The sequence below is a fragment of the Macaca nemestrina genome, chromosome 2, assembly GCF_043159975.1.
Source record: "Macaca nemestrina isolate mMacNem1 chromosome 2, mMacNem.hap1, whole genome shotgun sequence".
In the NCBI taxonomy this organism is placed as follows: domain Eukaryota; kingdom Metazoa; phylum Chordata; class Mammalia; order Primates; family Cercopithecidae; genus Macaca; species Macaca nemestrina.
In genome coordinates this window covers 126,210,582-126,235,524 of record NC_092126.1, presented here as the reverse complement: position 1 = coordinate 126,235,524, position 24,943 = coordinate 126,210,582, and the positions used below count along the sequence as shown (strand labels likewise).

General features: G+C 41.5%; 1 protein-coding gene across 12 annotated transcripts in view; it reads left to right on the top strand.

Annotated features, from left to right (window-relative positions):
- Positions 1-24,943, top strand: part of LOC105483175 (calcium dependent secretion activator) — a 491,506-nt gene that overhangs the window by 199,998 nt on the left and 266,565 nt on the right. For all 12 annotated transcript variants that reach the window (XM_011743930.3, XM_011743979.2, XM_071092026.1 and 9 more), the window contains exon 4: positions 19,191-19,271. In XM_011743930.3, the coding sequence (XP_011742232.1) occupies positions 19,191-19,271 (81 nt within the window). The remainder of the gene's footprint in view (positions 1-19,190; positions 19,272-24,943) is intronic.

Sequence of the window (24,943 nt, the reverse complement as noted above, 5' to 3'; positions counted from 1 at the left end):
AAGTTTCTAGTCTTGTAGGAGGATTAGATGTGTATGCAAATAATAATAACATCAAGATAGAACAAAGTGAGGGCTAGTGGAAGGGCAATAGAAAGAAGATCCATTTTCTTCTTCCTTTCCACTACTACTATTTATTGAAATTTAACACAAGCCAGGCCCTGTGCCAGTCTCTAAGGTTATGATGTTGAGCAAAAGCCATGGAATGCATACCCTAATGGAGAAATAGACGTCAGTCAGGTGACCACACCAACAGATGTACAATTACAAACTAACCTGGGTTCTGTGATGGAGAGGGCATGGTTTTTTTGAAAGTCTTTGAGAAGCGTCTGAGAGAGACAAGCTTTGGTGAAAAGCCTTCCCTAGGGCAGAAGGATGGCAGGTGCCAACTTAGGGAAGAGTAGGGGAGGAGCCTGTTAGACAGGGCAACAGCACATCGGAGGTGGGTTCTGAAGCCAGGAGATCCTAATCATGCGGAGATGAGTTCCCAGCCAAGAAAACTGTGTCAGCAAAGATAAGGAAGGGGAAAGCACAGAGCAGGGTGGGGGAAACATCAAATGGTCAATTCAGCAGGATCACAGGGAACATGGCGGGAGTGGAGGCTGGAAAGGTGGGTGCTGAGCCTAGACCATAAAGAACCAGAATACGTCCTCATCATTTTTAAAGATTGTCTCGTGGAATCTACATGTTTTCAGAACCTCTCAGGGCTGTAGTATAGGAATGAGCCTCTAAACTCGCACCACCACCCCACCAATATTGTCACTATTTCACACAGAGAAATTCTTGCTCTCCTAATTTTGTATTATGAGCATCTGGATGGTGCTTCCATTTTTAAAAGAGCTACACTGCTTTTTTAAAAATTGAAAATCATCTTCCTGGACAGTGGGAGACAGGATCAGATGTGTGCTTTAGATCAATCTGTGGCAGTGGAAGATAGGAGGCAGGGGGACAAGTTGAGCCACTATCACAGTAGTCCAGGGGAGCCATGTTAAAGGGCTGAAGTAAGGAAGAAGTAGGTAATAAAGAGAAAGACACAAATGTATGAGGACCTGCCAGACAGAGGAGGACAGGAGAGCATTTGGCAAATGATTAGATGTGTGTGACAATGAGAGAAGAAAGTCGAGGAGATGCTGAGGTTTCAGGCATAAGTGCCTGGAAGAGCCAAAGCCGTTTATAACAATAGATAATTCTGCCTGAGGGCCAGCTTGGGGTAGGGTGGGCCGATGTGTTCACTTCATCTGTATGATTTCACTGAATCCTCATACCAGCCCAAAGAGGAAGGCGCTGTGCTTACCCCCATTTTTCAGAAAAGGAAATTAGGCTTATAGACATGAAGCCACTTTTTCAAGCACAGAATTTCCAAATGGCTGACACAACTTGGCTCTTAGCCACTGTGCATTATATCTCACCTGGACAATTTCTGCAGCTGCTCAACTTTTTTTTCCTTGCCTACTCTCCGTCTTCCACTGCCCCCAGAGTAATCCAGAACACAAACCTGATTATGGTGCTGCTTTCCTCAGTAACCTTTAATGGCTCCCCATTGCCTGTAGAGGTAGTTTTCTATTTTTAGAGGTATATAACAGTTTTTTTTAAAAGGAAAGTTTATGGAAGGATCTTGATATAAATTATAATTAATTTATCAATGATTCTGTACCCAGTGGAGGACAATATGAGACAGCCTTATTTTTTTCCAGTTTTTACCTTCAGCATTGCTGTGCGGGAACTCCCTCTTCCATCTCCTAATGACTCCTTGCATAGACTTCTTAGCTTTCCAGTCACTTTCAAAAACACAGTCTCATTTACAATGTCAATTTTATATCCAACTTAAAGCTCATCACCTCCCTGCCTCTTCTGTGACTAGCTTTTCCAGGGTCAATGCAGGGAGTTGAAAAGTCGTGGGCAGTGCTGAGGGGAAAAGGCAAAGTTCATTTGACTTAACTGGGCTGGTGACTGTGATCTCCTCTCCAGTTATTTCACTACCTCTCCATTGGTCTCACTGTGTGGTGGCAGGAAGTGCTAGCGCTCTCATGAGAGATATGGATGAGTTACTTGGGAGCCCATCAGTGGGAGCCCCTACTCTTAGGGAGATATTCATCAGCTTCCTGTCTTCCAACCACACGTGAGCTCCCATCTCTGCGACTTCTTTTTAGAGCTTCCTATAGCTGGGACTCCGTGGGCCAGCATCCACCTCTAGGATGAAGCTCCAGTAAGATGGCCCTAGTTCAGCTACAATACCTTCCTCAGTGTGCATTTGACCCATAAGAAACCCACACAACTTTGACACACCAAATAGTGGCAGTAGAAATGGAGCCACAAGTACCTCACTCCAGCTGGCTGTCTCCCTCCAATTCTTTGTGTTTTAGATCTGTTCAACTAGACACAAGGGCAGGTCAACCAGCTGGCTGCAAAGCAGACTTCCAACAGAACCATGAAAACAAGATGCTCCCTTTTTTTTCCGGAATCCCAATCTCTAAAGGTTATTTTCTTGAAGGGAAGCAACAGGAAGCACCACAGGTGGGGTAAAGAAAAGCCACAGCAATCTCCTTTCTCAGGCTAACGCCTTGGGAACCCTGAGGGATTTCTTTTTCTTTCTAACCGATCCCTCTCCTCTCCTTTCACAGTTTCCTTCTCATATACAACTGGTGAGGAAAGTCACTGGAATGATGACTGGGGATAGTAGGGCCAGGCTGGACACCTTTTAACAAGCCCTGGAGGGTATGAATTTTCCTCCAAAATGTATGTCTCCAATTCCTGAACACCAGGAAGAATTCCATTCAACACCCTGCTGCAGAAGTTTCCTGAGGTCAACACGGTTTCTTTTTTGCAATTTTGTTCATGTAAAAATTGCGTGTAATAATATGCGTGCATTTAGGCTTAAAACATTTTTTAGCAGGGAAAGAATGCTATAAACCTGGGGCCCAGAAATCTCAACTTCTCCCCCACTTATCAGGGAAGAGAAACTGGTTTAAGACGTTCTTCTGTAAAATGAATTCGTTGCAATTTCTTTCTTCTATACAAGATAAGTGTGGTTTCTCATTCCAGTGAAAAGAAAAAATTCCTGAGAAACACAGATGTTAGATTCAAGCATTAATTTTTTTTCTTCCTTATGAAATAGTGACATTAGCAAACCTAAAAAGTTAACTAAAAATGGAATTTAGTGAGAAAGGAGGGCAATATATATTTTGCCTTACTGGAAAAAGAGTGGAGATTTTCTACTTTTATCTTAAAGTGAAGTAAATAACGAAATAGTATGATTGCCTTCTGGAAACCTCCTCATTGCCCCTACTTCTACCCCATCCCCAGATTTTCTGCCTCTCTTGTTCTGATTCTGTTCTGTGCAGCAGCTCAGGCTTTTAAATCAAGGAGAGGGGATTATGTGTTGGCATGACCCTTTCCCTGCAAGCAACAGGTTGAGGGTGTGGTTTGTGAGGGTGTGATTTGTGAGTGTGTCGGGATCAGCATCCGTGTGACAGAATGTTAGAAGACAGTGAATGCTTCCAGTCACTCTACTGCAGCTGTCTCCTGGAATTAGGAGACTTGCGACATAAATATGCATACAACACAGGGGTCAGCAAGACCCCAGTAGTTTAACCCCTGTGTAAGACATTATATACCTCAGTGAAAAAAAACTCCAAAGCACTCCAAAGCAGAATTCCAAAAATACCTGTCTGGATTGTTCTTGCAAATGTGGTGCCTTCTTGAACAAATTTTTTCACCACATATGAACTGTCAAAATTCTCATTCTTATCTCTTTTCTTCCTCAAATTATTTTAGATCTCAGCCCAGCTGGTAATACTGGGAAGGGTTTAACAGCTAGAGGATTAACATTATGAAGTTAAGCCTCCATGTCAGTGTAGTAATGTTCTCTTTGCCCCCATAATCAAATGTTGTCAGGGCAAATATCTTACTTTCCTGAGGTCAGCATCTACAGCAGGGTTTCTCAGCCTCAGCACCAATGACATTTTAAACTGGATAATTCCTTGTTGCAGGGACTGTCTTGTGCATTGCATGGTGTTGAACAGCACCCCTGGTCTCTACCCACTATTGGCAGTGGCACCTCTCTCCCTCCATTGTGACAACCCAAAATGTCTCTAGACTTTACCAAATGTCTCCTAGGGACAAAATTGCTCCCCCTTCCCTATCCAAATGACAACTAATGAGAACTCATAAAGATCATAGAATTTTGTAAGAAAAATCCCAATCTGAGCTAGTTTCAAATCTAAACCTTTGTGGGATTTTTTTTGTTTTTGGGGGGTTTGTTGTTGTTGTTGTTGTTGTTTTGGTTTTTTGTTTTTGGTGCTAGTGGTGAGGAGGAAGGTGAAGAGACTGGTTAATGGAGACTTGACCCCTTTGTCTTATAAATTGTGATGGCTAATGTCACAGTTTATGAAGACTGTTTCCTGAATTTCTGCAACTCTGCTTCTCTGATAAGAAACTGAAGGTTGCCATGAAATTAATCACTCTAGAGGGGTTTGCAGAGGGAGGTATAGCTCCAACCCTTGGCTGTTCTCCAGTATTGGCCAGTATAAATTGCCAGTGCCTGTTGGTTTAGAGATTAATTATTAATGATAAGGAAGCTTATGAATTTTTCAGAATTTTCTCCCCTTGGGGTGCCTGTCTGACTTCCTATCAGGAGTATAAGATCCCTTCCAACCCTCCTGCATCAAAGCCCCAGCCTGTCACCCAGGGCGTTATCTTGTTCCATGCAGGCTGGCTGCATATGTTGACTCTAAATTTTTTAATCAGCCATTTTCCAACTCAACTGCACATGTCAGGCTATAGAGACAGAATCTATTAAGCACCGTCAGAAACCAGCAGGGGCCTTGTGGCATCATGATTTGATATCTCTATGGCAGAATTTCACAATAAAAAATTCACAGGAGTACACAGTTTGCTGAAATGTCAGCAACATGCCCACAAGACTTTAAAGGAGGTGAAACACCATCAACAACAGCAATAATAATCTCTGAACAGTCCTTTCAACTTCTGGAAGAATTTTCACAGCTATTTAAGTATCTGATTTTCCCCAAACCCTATACTTTTAGATCACCCACTTATTTTTATGAAATAAAATGAATAGGTATCTGATCCTATCATCCTTAATCAATTGAGTTGATAATGATGACCATTATGGGTTGAATGATAAAAGCATAGATAATTTTTCAATTTTAAAAAATCACATAGATCATCTTAGGATATTGAGAATTCCCTGTTACATGGAGGATAAAATATTTATAGGCAATCACTCAACATATATATATTGAACACCTCTTTTGTGTCAGGTACTTGCTGAGATATTAACCTGAAAATCATTTGGGTTTCACTTCATCTTAAAGCCATTTCTCAAAAATGTATTTTTCCACTCTCTTACCTTACATTGCAAAAAGCATTCTTGTTGAAAGGCATCATTTTACAAATCAATTCTGTGTCTAGGAATGTTAGCATAAAAGGGCAGTGTATTGATCTGATATATATATATTTGGTATTGCTTTTTAAAAACACAATTGCCATCATCGTACATTTACTTTCTTGTGAAAACAAGTTCCTTTTGTAAAGGTGGTTACTTAAGGTTCCTGGATACGTTTTTGTTCCTTCTGAGATTTTACAGTAATTGGGGTAGGAGGAGAGGAGAGATTTGCTATAATCACTACAGAATGTTTTCTCTGAAGACCCTAAAAAGCATGTTCTTAGCTTTTGAAATATGAAAGGGCTACATAATCAGGTGAACTACCTAATCTTAAAAACAGTTTCACAGAGGATTAGCCTGGTGTCTGGATTACAAATACAATTTCAAGACATGAGAAGTCATCTGTCTTGATGGTGGTTTACCATTTAAAGTGTTTCTCAGGCTGGGAACTTGTAGATGCATTAGAAGTAAATTAGATTACGAGACCCTAGGGCCACCTTAATTGGAACTTCCCCAGTGCTGAATGTGTGTATTGCAACCAATATTGTTTTAATTTATACTGGTTAAATTACTGCTTATTTGCAGGTTTCTCTCTCCGAGGAGATTACTACTTTCTTCTATTTCCCTCCTCTAAGCCAAGGTCATATTTGCCTTTCACAATGCAAATTAAATTATATTACACCACGTTCACTTGAGGTAATTTAAACTCAAGCTAAGTTTAAGTTAGATGTAGACGTGTCCACATAGGCCAGGTAAACTACAGAATCAAGCAATCTCTAGATTTTCAAATAGATTCTATATTTTAAACACTTTAACCAGAATCTACAATCTTTTTGAGGCAGACACACTAATGCTTATAAAATATTTTATGTCTTTTTGTTTTCATTTTCTAACTTTCTTTGCAGTTAGGTTAGGGCCATATGATTAGTTTCAGCAAACTGGCTTTGACTCCTCCGTGTTGTGTTTTCCCTGTCACATTGAGCCCAAAAGCCACATGTTGAGGTAGCAGAGTCACACAATGATGGTGCTTCCATGTGCTTCAATCCCTGAATGATTCTGTGGAAGAGAGTCCCCCATAATTGGCACTGGGTAAGTAGAGTAAGCAAGAAATAAATGGTTATTGTGTTAAGCAACTGAGATTTCAGGGTTAACTTGTTACCATGGAATAAATTAACCTATCATAATTAATTGATTTTCCCTTATAAATTTATTTTTCAATATTTATTTTGTTTTCAGTATAATACATGATTATCCTTGCTTATGATTGACATGGTGTTATGGACCTCAGCTTCGTCAAACATATAAAATCTACTTCCAACTTCTTGAATATAGTGAGAGTAGGCATCTATATAGTCCAACAAGTAAGAACTGTCTCATGTGTTAGAGTAGATGATACCCTGATACCTTTGTGCATTTGCACACAATGCAGTATATTATAAGCAGGACATACTTGATAAATGCCAATAATGTAATTTTGGGTTTTTTAGTTCATTCTTTTTCTCCCATCTGTTGGAGAATTTGGCCGCTTACTCTTTTTAATACCACCTCCTCTTCTTAAGCACGGATACTTTTAAAAGGACTAATAAAAAAAATCTACTTGGTTATGGATTTGATACTGGGAACAAACTGTTCCTTTGACAGGTCTTAATCAAGGTGAAACTCACCCTTTTTAAATATTTTTGACTTTGAACAATGGCAACCCCACAGTAGACATACTCTTCAGAGCAGGCAAAATGAGATAATGATATATGTGGGTAGACTTATGAATAGACCCAGTTTCCATCAGCTACTGTTTAATGATCAGCCTGGGACTAGAAATTAAGCACATCTTATATCTGTGACATGTTGCTCAAAGGAAACAGTGGTGCATGTGACAGTTCTCAAGTACCCCGGAAATGTTTTAATTTAATTAATTCACCTCAGTTTTAATTGACATGGGCAGCTCTGTGATTTACAGATCTGAATGTTTTTTACTATTTGAGAGCTTTCTTACACACCTGCACACACATACACCACTCACCTGCATGCACATACACATTCACTAAAGCCATAATTGCAGAAGCTGGAAAACTCAATTTCATTTTGACCTTGTGAGTAATTTTATACTGTGCTATCAGTGCTTGAAAATGAGGTTCACTTCTCCTTAAAATAAAGAGCAGGTTTTTTTTTTTAGCAAAAGCATTCGATTTGATTAGAGGTATTTTAAACATCACTGATGTTTTCCTGGACTTCCTGTTGAGCACATTATTTTGCCATTTATAAAATGCTTTTTACTATGACTTGATGCTGCTTAAAGAGCAAAATTATTTAACAGTACAAAAAGGCATTTTATTTCCTGTAATGTTTATGTCAAAATATCCAGAGAATATAATCCCCTCTGGCTTGTTTTGAAAAAGTGAACATTACCCATCAAATCAACTACCCAAACTAAATTTCAGAAATTAGTAAAAACTAAATTCAAAAATGAATGGCAATGAAAATAATTATTTAAATATATGTAATGTTTTACTAGTTTGAAAAAAATAACTCTTCTTTTTGTTGAAAGAATTCTGAAAGTTATCAAGTTCTGTGTTTATCCTGCTTTCACAGTTAATAACATAATGCCTGAAACAAGGCAAGTGTTTAGTGAATATTTTTAAATGGTTAGTTGAATACTAATATTTCCAATTTCCAGGTGAGGAAGCAGAGACTCCCAGAGTTTAACTAGTTCACACCTCTATTATTCACACCACTTTAGTCAGCTATTCTCTGTCCTTTCTGCACTTAAATACTCACTTTCATTTACTCATTCAACAGAATTTAATAGGTTTAAACCATTTGCGTTCAGATTTCTGTTTAGGTCATGATTTGAGCACCTATTAAGTGTCAGACACCACACTAAGTGCCTGGAAAAACATCTCATTAACTCCTCAAAACATCCCTGCTACATAGATGTTATTGTCTCTATCTCAAATTTAACTATGCAAATATTTCTTACTCCCTTACCATACATCAGTTATTGGCTATTTTTATAATGAACAAGACAGACGAGGTCTTTGCCAAAGGCACTTACAGTCTTGCACAGAACATGCCAAGAAGCAAATCACACAAATGTGATGGGAGTGATAAAACAGGAGATTCAGGATGTTAGGGTGGCCTAGAAGAGGTGACCTTGGCTGAGACCAAGAAGGCCCCTAAGGTAGTAATATTGAGACTAGACTTTGGGTTAATGATTTAGTGTTAACCAGACAAAGATGACAGAGGGCCAGGTGCAGTGGCTCACATCTGTAATCCCAGCATTCTAGGAGGCCCATGTGGGAGTCTTAGGCTCGGGATTCAAGACCAGCCTGGGCAACGTAGCATGACCCCGTCTCTACAAAAAATACAAAAATCAGCTGGGCATGATGATGCTTGTAGTCCCAGCTAGTCAGGAGGCTGTCGTGGAAGAATCACTTCAGCCCAGAAGATCAAGGCTGCAGTGAGCTATGATCTCAACATTGCATTCCAGCCTAGGCAACAAAGAAAGACCCTGTCTCGGGGTGGAGCGGGGGGGAAATGATGACAGAAGAGGAAAGAGAATTCACATTGACCAGGGGCCAAGCAAGAGTATGTCATGTTTGCGAACCTAGAAGTACAGAATGGTCTGAACCTAGAGAACAAGATGGAGTAGTGGGAGATGAGCCTGGAAAGCTGTGCAGGAGACAGATGGCAACAACTCTCAAAGCTTTGATAAGGATCTCAGGCTCCTACTACCAAGGGAAATAGAACGTTATTGACAGGTCTTAAGCAGGAGAATAACATGAGCAAATGCACGTTCCAAAAAGATGAGCAGCCTGCCTTGCAGAGCATGAGTTAAATTCTTGCTTCATGGCATGTGGTTCGCAGCATCAGCACCACCCAGGAGATGTTTACAAGGATGAATTTTTGGTTGTCACCTCAAGCCTACTGAATCAAAACTCTCCCAGGGTGAGGCCCAGGACTCTGTGTTTTAACAAGTTCTGTGGTTGATTTTTATGGGCATCAAAGTTGAGAACCACCGGATTTTGTTAGAGGTTTTCAACCTTGGCTGCACATTGGAATCACTTGGAGGGCTTTTTAAAAATTGGCTGGGTGTGGTGACTCACACCTGTAATCCCAGCACTTTGAGAGGCTGAGGTGGGTGGATCACGAGGTCAAGAGATCGAGACCATCCTGGCCAACATGGTGAAATCCCATCTTTACTAAAAATAAAAAAATTTTAAAAAATTAGCCAGGCATGGTGGCATGCACCTGTAGTCCCAGCTTCTTTGGAGGCTGAGGCAGGAAAATCACTTTAACTCGGGAGGCGGAGGTTGCAGTGAGCTGAGATCACGCCACTGGCACTCCAGCCTGGTGACAGAGTGAGACTCTATCTCAAAACAAACAAACAAACAAAAAATACTGCTGCCTGGGCCCCAACCCAGAATATCACATTTAGTTGGTCTGGGTGCAGCCTCAACATTAGGATTGCCTTTTATTTCTCTCTGGGGCTTCAAATATGCAGCCAGGAGGGAGAACTGCTGTGTATCATAGGGAAGCAAGAGAGGATGAATGTGGAATTGGTGATTGAGGATGGAGATGATGGCAGCCTGGCTTAGGGAAGTGGATACACAGCATAGATGGATTCAAGAGATATTTAGGAGGTGACTGCACAGCTAGGAAGGGATAGGCCAGGCATAGTCCCCTGCATTTTTCTTCACGAAACCACCTGCTTCCTCTATACCCTGGGGTTCGGCTGCCACATTCACACAGAAAGACAACACCCACTCTCTTCTTTGAATGGCTTCAGTTCCCTATGTCTTCAGGATAGTGCAGGTGAATTGGACAGTCTCCCAGCCCCAGATATAAAGATCATTAAGATAATCCATTTTAAAAAAACACAGCTGCGTCCTCTATGCTGGGTAAAAAACATAGTCTCTGGCCTCAATGGTACTAAATTATAGCCTTAACCTTGTAACCCATCATATTCGGGGCATTATGCTAAGTACTTTATGAGTACTCTCTTCTTTCATTTTCATAACTAGCCTCTGCTGTTGGCATTGTTACTGTTAGGACTCCCACTTTGCAAATAAGGCCACAGACAGAGAGAGCTTAGTAGATTGTCCAATGTCACAGAGCTAGAAAGTGGCAGAGCAAGGATTTGAAGCCAGATCTGTTTCCAGCTCCTGGGTCTCTGACTACCATCTGCTATGGCTGCTCTGGAGTGGAAGAGAGAACTAAGGCATAGGACACATAGAAAGCTTGCTAGCAATTCCTATAAAAGTGGGTTGATGCCTGTCTAAAGTAATCAAGGAGGGCTTCTTGAAGAAAGGCCTGAAGCCAAATTCTGAATGACACATCAGACTTGAAATAGTAGAAAGAAGAGGGGAGGTCATTTCAGGACTGCGGGGAAGATGGGGAAGACTGGTTGAGCACTACAGGATCATAAAGAACTGGATTGGTTTTCTGTTTGGGTTTTTTTTTTTTTTTAATGTATTTATTTGCTGCTTGCTCAGAAAATTGCTGCATTTGGGGCTCTTGGGTTATATTTACTGCATTACCAGAAGCCAGCAAAGACATAAAACTGGTGACTCAAATGCAGGCAGGGTTGTCATTGGCTGGCAAAACTTGGGAGCTAAACCCTGCATTTTGCAATCAAGGAGAAGTACATTGTTCAAAATGGAAACTTTGACCTACCCAAGGTCTTCTCTTGGAGAGGAAATAAGGCATGATAAAGAAAGACACAAATGATCTTATTTTAGCTCTTCCACAAATTAGGTAGTATCATCTCCTTGGATGATTTTTTGTAAAAACAGAATGTAATTGACTGCATGGGAGACCAAACTCCATGTTCTTTCTACAAATAACCCTGAAACAGAGCCCTTAGTGAAGACTCGGATGGATGGCAAGGCTGCAGATTTCATCAGATTCTCTTCCAGTAATAATAATAGAGTTGTATACACCTACAATGTATTGAACATCTGCTGTCTGAGAATATTTATTGTCATCATTACAATAGTCCTTTGAGGTTATTATTTTAGTGCTGCAGTTATAGATGCTCCAAGAGGTTAAGCATCTGGCCCTGATCACACAGTGAGTATGTGTCACAGGCAACATTAGATCTCAAGGTTTTCTGATTCTGAAATCTATGATTTTTTTTCTAAGGATTATTCCCTCTATCTCAAGTTAATTATCTCTGAAACCACAGGCAAACTACTTAACCTTTTAAAGCTTGGTTTCTTACCCAAAAGGGGAGGAAATCTGTTATACTACTTTAAGTGCTACAGAATCAGAATTTGTGTAAGGGAGAATATATGCAGGCTGTGGAATGCCAAGGACTAATGGCTGCTAAGATTTACTGAATGTGACTGCATGCCAAGAACTCTGCTAATTGTCATACGCATCCATTTTATTTAATCTCTTATCGATCCTGTGAGGTAGGTATTATCATTATTATTCCCATTTTAGAGTTAAAAGAGTTGAAAAAAAAATAAATAAAAGCTAGGGCTCAGAGAGGTCCAATCACTTTCCTAGGATTGCTCAGCTTTAAAGTGGAAAGGCAAAGATTTGAACCTGGACAGTGGAGTGGGGGCACCTGCTGACCGTATTTTACAGGCTCTACATTAAAGGTGGACACACAAGAGACAGGCTTTAGGAGATAAGAGGAAGGAATTTGGAGGCAGCAGCCAGGCCTTGAATGCTGCAAAACAGCCACAGTTCAAACCCCAGCGCAGTCTTGTGGCAGGAGCTTGGGCACCCCCATCTCCTGGTTGGGAACTGACACTGTCCCAGCTGTAACTTTCCAGACTGCAGTGCACCAGGAAGGCAGCATTTGCTGGAGCAGCTTGTCTCTGAAGGAGGATAAAAAAACATGGGGCTGTGGAGGAAAGGAGGGCCCTGCCAGCTGATGGGAGTGCTTTGTGGGGAGGTGCCTCCACCCTCCTCTGCAGTGGCTCTTGGCAGCCTCCATCTCAGACACTAATCCCTGGGAACCCAGGGGGCACACTGGGAAGTAGAGAGAAAACAAAGTGAACAGATTGAGCTAAACCCAGGTCAGCAGGTGGCTTGCACTGCAGCTGCTTGTAGAGACCCCTGTCTCCACCCCCAAAGCCCAGAATAAGGAAAGATTTAATCAGGAAAGAGACTGGTTATAGACCAGCAAAGTTCAGTCTTCACCGGTTTCTGCAGACAATGGCACTTGCTGGAACGCAGCCCAGAGGCAGCAATACAGAGCAAGGTAGAAGTGAGTTGATTGGGAATTTGGTCCCAGCCCTCACTGATCATTGCGCGACTGTGGGTAGGTCATTCTTCCTTTTTGGGTCACAGCTGATTAACTCAGTCCTGTAGCCAGTCCTGCAGTCATTTTATTCATCTGCCAGGCATTTACCCAGAGCCCATGTATTTGCCACTGTAATGTAGAAGTAGCACCTACATAAGGAGGTACCAGGGATCCAGAGGTAAGCAAAATAACACCCATCCCTGCCCTTATGGAGCTTACAGCCTAGTAGGCAAACATCAAATCACATAAGTACATGTAAATTATGTGGTGATATATGTTAGTAAGGGAAAGGAAAAGGTGCTTAATTATAAGGAAAGACAGGAGAAATTCACAAATCTGGAGAGCAGAGCAGAGTTGCTGCAAAGCTGAAGGATGAAGGATAAGAAAGGGTTACCAGTCAAGGAAGAGGTAAGGAAGAGTGCTCCAAGCATCAGGAACAGCCTGTGCAAAAACCTGGCAGCAGGAGAAAGCTAGCCCTCCCAAAAGCCTGAGCGAAGTATCCAGTGGAACATACTGAGGGAGGATGTAGTACCCGACAAGGCTGCAGAGCTCAGCAGGGGGCCACACCCCCAGTCTGAGGTTACTACATTATCCCTGAAAATCCTTCCAGCCAGTCTGGATCACTAATCACTTTAGTCCTGAGACTGAAGTTGGTTCATTTACTCCGAGGCTGAGAACGATAGATTTTTCCAGAAAACAGAACCATTATTCAAATAATGCATAAAGTAATCTGCCTGTTTCTGTTTACATTTTCTATGTATTTGAATCACATCCTCTCTTTGGTTGACCGAAGGCTGCCTCTTGGCAGCGACACTGATGACTTTGGAAGAGTCTAGTGTTGAAGTTGCCTCCTTATCATTATTAGCACAGGAGCACCAGAAAATTCAGGCATCCCCGGAGGTAGCTGGTACCCAAGGATGTCTCCCAGGTGCGCCGTCAAGGCCAATTCTCCAAGGCCTCTGAAGCTAATGAGGAGACTCCAGGCCCAGGACCTGTGACAATTTCTTCATCACCCTAGAGGTCAGACAGGGCATTCCCCGGTGTGAATTCTTTTTTGCTGATACATAGACCTATTTGCATAGTGGGATTGCTTCCTCCCTGTCTCCCCCCACCCCCAAAATCTGTCTTCAGACATGAGAAAAGTGAAGCACACAGGAAAATTGCCTCGGCGAGCACATTCCAGAATGTGTTCCTTGGAACACATGATCAGATCCTTTTGGGAATGTGGGGCTGCATGAAGTTGCCTTGGTGTAGGATTTCTTACTCGTGTGTGTTGTGTGTCTCCAGGAATGGGATAGAGTGAGTTTCCAGACTTTATTTGACCACAGAATCCTTTCTCATCAAGGATCTAGAGAACCTGCAGCACTGATATTTCCTAGAATATAACTTTGGGAAATACCAGTCTAGGCTTTTCAGATAATCCTGAAACATAATAGCTGAAACCTTGTCGCTTCTCTCAGATGAAGGGACTGCACATAGAGAGGTCACGACTTTGGCTCAAGATCCCACAGCTAAAGGCAGACTAAGGATCAGAACACAGGTTCCTAACATTCATTCCAGGGTTCCAGGGTTCCCCACCCTGGTCTGATTTCTTTCAAAAACCATAAAGGCAGGGAGGAGAATTAACATCTGGTGACTCCCCGTTCTAAAATAGGGGATAACTCTATAAACTTTTCTAAACTGTAGGACCTCTATGTGCCAACACCTACCTCACTGGGTGCTTTGAATGTGTATCATCTGACTTAATCCTCATAACATGCCAGGGTAGGTATCTTTTCCCAGTTTTACAGATAAGGAAACTGAGGCTCAGAAAGGTTCAATTGCTTGTTCAATCCTGTCAGTAAGGAAATTGCAAAAAAAAAAAAAAAAAAAAAAAAGCCAAGATTGGAACCAAGTCGGTCTAACTTCCCTTGGATGGACAATGCAGCACATTTTGTCTTTTTGTCCTTTCAGATAGCTATGCAAGATAAAATGATGTCCACTCTGCAGATGAGGAAACTGAGGCGTGGTGAGGTTAAGAAACTTGACAAGGTTGCAAGGGTGCAACTCCACTCTGCTATATCTCAAGTCTGTGTTTAAATTGGCCCTACAATGACAGGACAGAGTTTTCATCTCTGTGTTGATGAAAGAGTACCACCCGTGAGCTAGAGACAGTTGCCTCTGGTAGGCTTGAACTGATGGCTCAGGCAATACCTGTCTATACTTATGCAGTGCTGGGCTTAGTTCTCCATCACTTTAAAGGAAAAGCCCAAGGAAATATTTCCCTTTGCTTGACTGACAAGTCAAAACAACCACACAGCCTCTGCTTGACCTCTTCTAGTAGGAAGATTATTTGTCTAATTAGTTAAAGAGCCTTTATGCACATGTACATTTTTGAACCCTAATGAGCTGTCAACGTGAAAGGCTTGCCCTTGGCTCGGTTCTCCAGCTGATCTTTCCTTTCCTCAGTGGAAAAGACCAGCGCAATAAACAGAACCTCGTTTCCATGGAAGCTCACTCTCTAACTTTTTCTTTCCAGTCCTTGAAAAGGTAATTACTTGATTTCTCTTTATATTTTGGGATTTCATACAGTGGAGCTGTCAAGCTCCTCACGCAAGGATGGCCTTCTCTATCATGCCAAGCTATTTTAGGGAGCTTCAGTTGCATTTCCCTTTTCATCCTCTCTTCAGATCATTAGCTGTCAGGCAGCAGTGGCCGCCTTCTGGTCACTCCTTCTAATTAAAGTCTAACAGAGCAAGGGGACTTGACCCCAGAGAAAGTAGGCGACAGAAAAGCCAGGGAAATTTGTCAAGAAATGGGAGCCTCTGATCACATAATTTCTGCTGCACAGACTGTCAGACCGAGACCCCACATTCACGCCAGTGAGGGACACTGTCCCATCTGGTGCCTTCTCTTCTGAACCTTTGACGCCCCATTGTGGCCCATGTCAGAAATGCAGCCAACATGGACTGCTCTAAAATAACAACACAAGGAGCAGCAGCCACCATTCATGAGGGTTTGCTGCATGACAAGCCATGGACTGAGCACTTTATATCCATTGTCTCCGTTGATTCTCATGACAACCTCGGGTCTCATTAACCTGATTATTCAGATGAGAAGAGCTGGAGCACAGAGAGGTTAAGTAACTTGCCCAAGGTCACACAGCTACTAAGTGGCACAACCAGGATAAGGACACACCCATTGCTATTATTTCTTAGGAAGGAATCCAGCACTGCTACAGCCTCTCCAAAAGAAATGACAGAGGGTTGACATTTCTCTGCCCCCAGTGGTGGCTCTATGGGTAAAACTGGCACGTGTCTACAAGGAACAAAGCGAGGTTGCTGAGCTAGTTAACTGTCAGGATCAATTAGAAAAACCAAACAAGGCACTTAAGTATGAAGCCAGCATAATGCAGAGCAAGAGTTCCAGTTTGAGGCAGAGCAGACTTGGTTTCAGGTGACTAGTACCACTTAACCAGATGTGTGATTTGGGGCATGTTCCTCTACCTTACCAAGACTCAGTTTCCTCATCTGTCAAATCGGGATAATGACACCAACCTTACAAAGTTGTTGTTTCACATGTGGAATTTTCCAAACTGCTCTGTGGAATGTTTGATTTTTGGTGGAATAACTGTGTAAAAGACAAGGTTAAATGCAGTTAAAAACAATTATTTACTCTAGAATTTCTCAAAGTCTTGATTATGCTGACATGTTACTAATTTTCAAGAGGAATCTTCATTTCCTCACCCCAGAATCCTTTTTCGTGTGTGAATGCACATTAGCCTCTGTTTCTTGGTACCCGTTAGAAAAGGCTGTAAACAGGTCATAGGGTATTTGGTGTTTGGTACAGGCATCAATAAATGCTAATCCCTTCTTCTTTATGCCCAAATCTTGTCTGTTCTTGCTGGATTTAAGCTCCATGGAGTCAGGGACTTGTTCCTTTCTTATTCCAATATCTTGACATATCAAGATATTCCATAAAAATTTAATGAATGAACGAGTAAATTAGTGAACTAATGAATAAAAGAATAAATTAAGCTTAATGTAGACCTTGCCTACTCATCTTCATTACCAGCATTTTCTGCTGTTTCCAGTTGCCTTCTATGAAGCCAGTAGGAGAACCCAAATGCCTCTGGAAAATTTAGTAGTGGAACTGGTTCTGTTGGGCTGTATTTTACCACTTCTGTTTTAACCTGTATGAGCACCGTATCTTCTGATGAAATTCTCCTAATCAAATCATTTAGCTGTTAACCAACTTTAGCCAATAACCAAATCATTTTGCTGCTTCCCAGTGAAACAGTTGAATGTTTCATTTGCGTATGTGTTTTGAACAAGACATTTCTGAGTGTTCCCAGTGGATTTGCACTTAGAGCTGAAGAAGTCTTGGGCTTCCCAAGGGAAAAAAAAGAAATGCAGCTCATTGGAGCCTAAAAACAGCACTGAGGACACTGTATTTCCCACGTGTGTGTATCTGTCAACAAGTGGTTATTGGGATGGACCACTGGTCAGTCATGTGACTGCTTTTGGGTGGTGTGCTTTACGTTTGTTTAGAATAGAATTTCCAACTCGGGTTCTATGAGCATTATGCAAAAAAAAGAAAATTCTAGCTTCAGTTTAAAAATGGTTGCACTGGGGCCAGGCACAGTGGCTCACGCCTGTAATCCCAGTACTTTGGGAGGCCAAGGCAGGCATATCGCGAGGTCAGGAGTTCACAGGCCAGCCTGGCCAACCTGGTGAAACCCCGTCTCTACTAAAAATACAAAAATTAGCTGGGTGCGATGGTGTACACCTGTAATCCCAGCTACTCAGGAGGCTGAGGCAGGGGAATTGCTTAAATCCAGGGGGCAGAGGTTGCAGTGAGCTGAGATCACACCACTGCACTCCGGCCTGGGCAAGAAAGCAAGACTCAATCTTGGGGGAAAAAAAATAAATAGTTGAGTTGGTCAAAGTCTAACAAATTTTCTTACTGCAGAGTTTCTCAAAGACTTTGCAACAGAACACCCTTTGGAAAATGCTGCCTTAGAATACTTAGCCAAATGCTGCAATCTAGTTTTCATGATCTAAGGAATAGTCCTTCTCCCAAACTGTGGAAAGGGGAAGATAAAGTGATGCGGTTCCTGAATTGAACAGGGTGATTAAAATGTACAGCGTAAAGCCAGATGGATTTTCAATATGTTTCATAAAATAAACCAAAGAAGATTAATCATGATGCTTCAAAAGTATGACCATACATTTTCTAGTGTTATTGTTTATATCATATTCCAAATAACTTATTTGCTATATCATTTCACAGCATAGGTGAGGATCTTTTTTTTTTTTTTTTTTTTTTTTTGTAGGCAGGGAGCTTAAAACATTCTTCTAAAATTGATTTTAGAAGAAAGGGACTTAGAAAACTCACATATTTCTTATGCTACTTTTTGTTTTGAATTAATATATACTAAAAAGAGGAATGAAAACCAATTTATTTGAATGCCACTGCTCCTTAGTAAACTTTTCTGTGAATAAAATATAATTTGCTGAATAAGCAGACTCAATACAACTTGAAAGATGATGCTACTTTTGCTTGAAAATAATAGTTTCAACTCAGAAAATGGAAATGAGCAACTATGGCCTGCTACCTGTTGTAAATAAAATTTTATTAGAATAAAGTGGGTCTCATTCACTTACAGCCCTTACATTCACTTATATATTATCTATACTTACATATTGTCTAGTGCTGTTTTCATCTGCAAGGGAGGAGTCAATTTATTGCAACAGAGATAGATCTTATGACCCTCAAAGCCTAAAGTTTTGAATATAGGGCCCTTTACAGAAATGTCTGCTAGTCCTTTCTAAGAGTCATAGAAATACGTAAAAGGGATGAAGACTACATAACTGACCCCTTTTTCTTTAGATAGAAAAAACTGAAAACAGAGAAGTTAGGGAATTGTCCAGGCCTACTTGTGCCCGGGTGTTCTGATCTTTATATCCCAATAGCTCTCATCATCAGGGAGGACAGGAATAGATTTCAACTTAGATATCAACACCAGCTGATTGGAAGTAGCCATCTGGAGGGCTGGTTGAGGTCTCAGAGTTCAAAGAGAAGGAATGCAATGACTTATTAATCTTCCATGGTCCAGAGGTGGAGAACGGCTGGACCCGTGTCATGTGTGCACTGGGGATATGCACTATGTCTGCTCCTGACATTTCTAATAGTTATATTCCCATCTCCTTCCTTGTACATCTGCCGTGTAAGCACTTTCTTCATTGGGCCAAAAAGAAGTGTGCATTGGGTCCTCATTGGAAACACTGCTCCCTAACAGTTCAGAAGAGATTCATGATTCTTTTTCAAGGTCATTCAAATGCCTGTCTTAGCAACTGCCTACCACATCATGCTCTGCCTAGAAGAATTAACTTGGGATTTCACTCAGACTGGATTTGTCGGTTACAAGAATTTTTTTGTAACTGAAATATATCCATGGAGCACAGTGCAGGGGGTGTAAAATGGAATGTCCTGAGTTTATTGGCATTTGTGACCCAAACTGAAAGTCTCAATGTCTGTGCTTTTGTGCAGCTGGACAATCCAGACGAGCAAGCAGCCCAGATCAGACGAGAGCTGGATGGACGTCTACAAATGGCAGACCAAATAGCCAGGGTAAGGAGACATCGGGGTTGTTTGCTGGGATCCAGGCCAAAGTCCCATTCAGGAAGCACACTGATTATTGACAGCCTCTAAAGGATAAAGCTGAGAAGCAGAGAGGAGGAAAGATGAGGACAATCACCCTCACTGGGCCTTCAACCCTCCTTTCTCAAGGCAAGCTCTCCCAGAGATACCTCATGCATTTCCTATGCTCCAGTGAATACCCAAGCTCAGACCTCCAACCTTCCTTCTGAGTTCCAGACTCATAGTTCCAACAGTCTACTGAACATTTCCACTTAAACATTTCCTGGCATTTCAGGTTGAATGTGTTCAAAAGCCAGCTCCTTGTCTTCTTCCTCCCACCCCACACACGTAACTATATTTACTCCTCTTCTCGTGTTCTTTACCCAATCGCTGTGGATGAAACCTCCTAGCCATTGTCAATTTCTCCTTCCTCCCTGCAATGTTCCACACTCAATCAGCCACCCTGCCTCCAGTGACTGCCTCTTAAATGTGGGTCAGATCTCTTGACTGTTTTCCAGCCCTACTACTGGTGCTTTGATCCAGGCCCTCATCTTCAGCACCTGGATGTTACAATAGCCTCCTAATGGGTATCCCTGGCTCCAATTCCCCCATTTTCTATCCATCCTGCACACAGTTGCCATGCTAAAACACATATATAAACATCTCAAAACAGAACCTCAAAATCCTTCAATAGATTCCCTCATTGCTCCCAGGACAAAATCTAACCTCTTTAGAATGATATTCAAGACTCTTAACCAACAGACTCTACCCTTTCATTTAGCCTCACCTTGCACAACTTTCCCACCAGAACTCACCAGTCCAACCACAGAGAATGTTTCCCTCCGAATATATCAGACCCTTTCCAGGCTTGGTGTCTTTATACCCATTGGTGTCTCAACCTGGAGTAACCATTTTTTTCCCTTCCACTTAGCAAACTCACCTACTCAGCCTTCAGTACCTGACTTAAAACACCTTCTCTAAGAGCTTAGCAGTTAGTCCTTTCCACCTTTGTGCTCTCGTCAGACTGCATATCAACCTTTATTATAGCAGCTCATTGAATGGTGATCATTCGTTTACATGTCTGAGTCTCCCAGTATATTGAACTCCTCAAGGGTTGAGGTTATGTCTTACTGTTGATGACTACAGCTAAATGTTGTCTACCATTATTGCTATCCCTGCCATCTGTGATATTATTAATAGTAGTCATGCCAGTCATATTAGTTGAGTGCTGATTCTGTGTCTAGCATGCTAAATGCTTCACATGTACCAACTCAGTCAATCCTCAAAACAGCCCTCCGAGGATATTTCAGTTATCATTCTTGGTTTAGAGATGGGGAAGTCCAGGTTGAACCTGCTGGGCACCAGCAAAGAGGTTGTGCCACACCCTAATCTCAAGTCTGTCTGAATATCAGGGCTGGCACCAGGCTTCTCTTAGGTGCAAAATTTAAGCAGACCTCCGGTAATCAAAATAAGCAATATTTTAGTAAAGTATCTTTAAACTATAATTAATACCCAAAAAATCCATGAATAATAAAATATAAAAATTGTAAATAGCAACAGGCTCCTGCTGATTCCTACTGTATTCACAGGCCCCGTGTGCCTATGAGGGTGGGGGTTATTAGAAACAGCAGGGAGGGTGGGCACAGGGTAGAGCTTTTCTCTTTATGGAAAGAGGTCTCTCTGGACTTGGAGGTATAGGAAAAGATCCTACTGGAGGAGAAGCCAGAGAGAGTCCAAGAAGCATCGAAATCCCCCTGTGCTTAAGCAGTTTTACTGAAATGTTTTGCATCTTGTTTTTGGACATCTTTAAAGTTTATAATCCAGTCAGCCTGGTGGCTAAAAATAGTATGCGCTTATGGATTTGGCTAAAAGTATTATAAAAGGTTATGTTTTAAAATCCCACTTAATGTGAGGGTAAACATTAATAAAGCTTTAGAATTTACTTCTCCTGTAAAAATGTTTTCTACTGGTGGATTATCCAGAAAATGGAGGTCATTTGGTCTATTCATCTGCCTTTTAGAGAACGAGTATATTTCCAACTAATAAGTATTCATCCCATCTAAACAAAAATCACACACACCTCAAAAACAAGCTCATGGCGCCTTTCATTTAGTTGCTTTGTTTACTTTAAGGCTTAATGTGTTAATTTAAGAAACTGGTGTTAGGGTAATTTTAATTTTTAATAGACCATAGATGAGCCAAGATGCTCATCTCTGAATGGTAAATCAAAGAACTCTCTCCCCTAACTCCCACCACTAAGTATTCTGAAGCTAAATGAGATATTTTTAACAATTTAGAACTAAGCATTCTTAGACAATGAAGTAGGCAATTAAAGTGGATCTTGATTATTATTTACAGAGCATGGAAAATGATTTCAGTATATTCAGAGGGTCCTTGTATAGGGTATTGAGGGTTTCTATGAGACAGAGTGCCCTCTACTGTCTCCTGTTCTTTCAGAAATTGACTCTCTTCTGCAATGTTCATTCATGCCAGTGGCCCCCTTGCTATAGCTAACTGGTCCTGGAGTGAGCTCTTCTTCACCCAAGTGGGACCAGTCACAGTTTCCAGCCTGCCCTGGCCACACGTGATTGGTCCAGAAATGGAAACTTGATGCAAACTAAACCAATGAATCCCTCCGTAGGGCCTGTGGACTGTGAGTCAGTAAGGCTGTTGTCTTCCAGTGGTAGAAAGATACCTGTAGCAATATTCAATTCTTCCATATAGGGAAAAGATGATGAGAGAATAAAACCAACACATAGAAACAGAGACAGAGTCTACACTGAGATGTCAAGGAGCCCTCAATCCTGAGGACATCCGTTTAAGTCCCTGATTCTAATTATTCTTAAGCTTCAGCCGTGTACCTGCTTTTCCCTCAGTTTAGTCAGATCCCAAGAAAAATAAATTCTCCTCTTGCCTAAACCAGCCTGGCTAATACTAATGAAAATTGTGAAATATCTCCTCCACTAAATGTTAAATAAAATATCAAGATCTCAGATATTGGCTAGTTCATGAAGAGATATTGAGACAAAGCACCTCTGCTTCTTTTCAGCATGCCCCGATTTTTCTATTTCCAGCATCAGTGAATTTTCGTGAGGATGTGCAATTCAACCCATATGGCTGAACGTCAGCTCCTGTAAATATCATAACCAGAAATTCCTAGATATAGATGTCATCCATCATATGTAATTCACTCTGTTCTCTGAATTAAAAGATGGGTAGAGCACTTTTGATTGCAAATAAGAGGCACCAACTCAAGAAAGCTTATGTAAAAGAGGAGATCAAAGATGGAGGAGTACTTCACAGAGCCTGCGGAGAAACTACAGCCAGAGCCCAGGAAAGAACAACCAGGACACGCAGAGTGATCAGGACTCTCTCTGCATCTCCCATCTCCATGTGTCACATTCATTATCATTTCTTTCTTATCCACTGCAAATTCACAATGCTAAGAATCAGAACTCTCACTGGCCCAACTTGGTTCAAGGGCCAACCCCTGGTGCAGTTAACCAATCCACTGTGGAAAAGGGGTGAAGGTCTTGTTGAATACATGGATGCTGGGGATATATCATTTAGGGTGAGGGTGGGAAGAAGTGGGACTGTAGGTGGAGTGGACATTATGAATGCGGAAACACTCCAGGTGTACCCAATAAGTAGTAACTGTCACTTACCTAGTGTTTTCCTATGTGCTGGATACTTCTTTAAGCATTTTACATTTGAGAATCTAACCCTCCAACAACTTAATGAGAAAGATGCTGTTATTATCCCCATTTCACAGATGAGGAGGCTAAGGCAGAGACATTAGAGAATCTGACCAGGGTCACTCAATGGCCAGAGTCTGCACTCTTAACCAGTATGCATACTATCATTACAAAATATCTTCACAAATATAGGCCCTCACTTTCCTCCTCATACCAATCCAAGGATCCATTATGCCCTTTACCCAGGCTTTTACCTTGCCTCATCCTGACCTCTCTCTCTGCTAATCAGTCCTTTATTAAATGTGTCAGTCAGACACTGGCTGTGCAATTCACATAAAATCTCATTTAGACCCGTGATGAACAATCTTTGGCATTGCATTAATTCTCCCAAGTACAGGCAAATCAAGAAGTTTACATATGTTCAAGTTCACACAGCTAGTACGCAGAAAACTGAGTTGTCTAATTCCACGTTTCATGCTATTTCTTAGAATCCTCAGAAGAGAGGCAGGAATTTACTCCAGGACAGGGCTCCCCACCATTCTTCACTCCCTGCTGGTTCCCCCTCCTGGAAACTGCTTTCTTTTCTCCACTAGAAGTTGTTGTGTGTTCCCTGCAGCTTATCCAGAAGCCCAAATGAAGCAGCAGCGTTAGGCAGATTTGGCTCCTAGAACTCAGAATCCTCTCTACTTTGATTCTTTTTTAGAATCTGGGAAAGATATTGTAGGGACCCTGGTTATTTTGCCAGTAGCATCCTCATCATCACATATTCCCACTGAAAGACATGTTTGTCCTCTCTTCCTAGGAGGGAAAGGAGGCAAGAGCAAGCTGACTTTCCCTTACCCACGACCTTGCACTGTAATCTTTCAATTCAATCACACCAGCATCTCACGAATCATCAGACAGAGACGGCTGCACAAGAACATCAGACTGAGACTGTCTCACTGTGAACATCAGTCATGCTGCCTTAAAAGTTCCAGAAAGAGATATGAATGCATTTTTTAAAAGCTGGTAGAAAAGACTTAGTAATCCCTGCTCAAACATTTTCCCAAATCCTCTCATGTTGATATTAAAGTGTTCCCAAATTTCACCCAGGAATTAAGTCTAAGTTATTTAAATTGTGTGATCAAAAGTTGACATTTGAGCTTAAGCAGACAGATTGTGGCATTAGTGCTGCTGTGATATTTGCCAGTTCTTTTGGCCGAATTTTAGTGTAAAATTCCAAAATTCTTGAGCTAATTATTTAAGACAAATCATACAGTTTTTGTAGTGTCAGTGGCAGAGGTCTAGATGTAAAACACCATTGGTTCTTCAAGCCATTGTTTTAAATATGGAAATGCCACTTAGACCCCTATTCCATGCAGAGCACAATTAGTAGCTCCTATCCTGGCCCTATTGCAAATATCAATAAGAAATAATATTCAAATATTTCTCTGATGGAAAAGTTCTGTTCCACACATTGCCAGAAATCAGATGCAAATGGAATCCTCTCCTACCAGAGAAAGATACTAAACCCCAACTTATAATGTTGGACGTGACATTCGTGCTGTGTTATGAAGTAATGTAAATGTCCAGTACACAGTAGGAACTTATTTCACTTTGTTGCCTGAAAAGTTTTAAAAAAACATGTGTGCAGGGAGCCCCTCTTTGACTCTGGCCTTTGTCAGTAGCTAAAAATCCAGGGAAACCTGAGCTCATGGAAAAATATAAATGCCAGGGAGGTCCTCTGAAGCTTGTTCAAGTGAAAAGAAGTCCATCCAGTTTATAAAAGCTGAGGAAGTAAGACCACTTGGGTAAATAAGCTAGCCTAGAAAACTATAATGCCTGAGCCCAAAGTGCCTTTTAATGTCTGTGATGCTGACTTTGACAAATTAATACCAAGACCTCTTTCTCTCATTTAGTCTGCTGGCCCCGTCCTCATTACTCCCTGTGCTTAACCCTACACAGTGCACATTGGCTGGGCAATGGTGG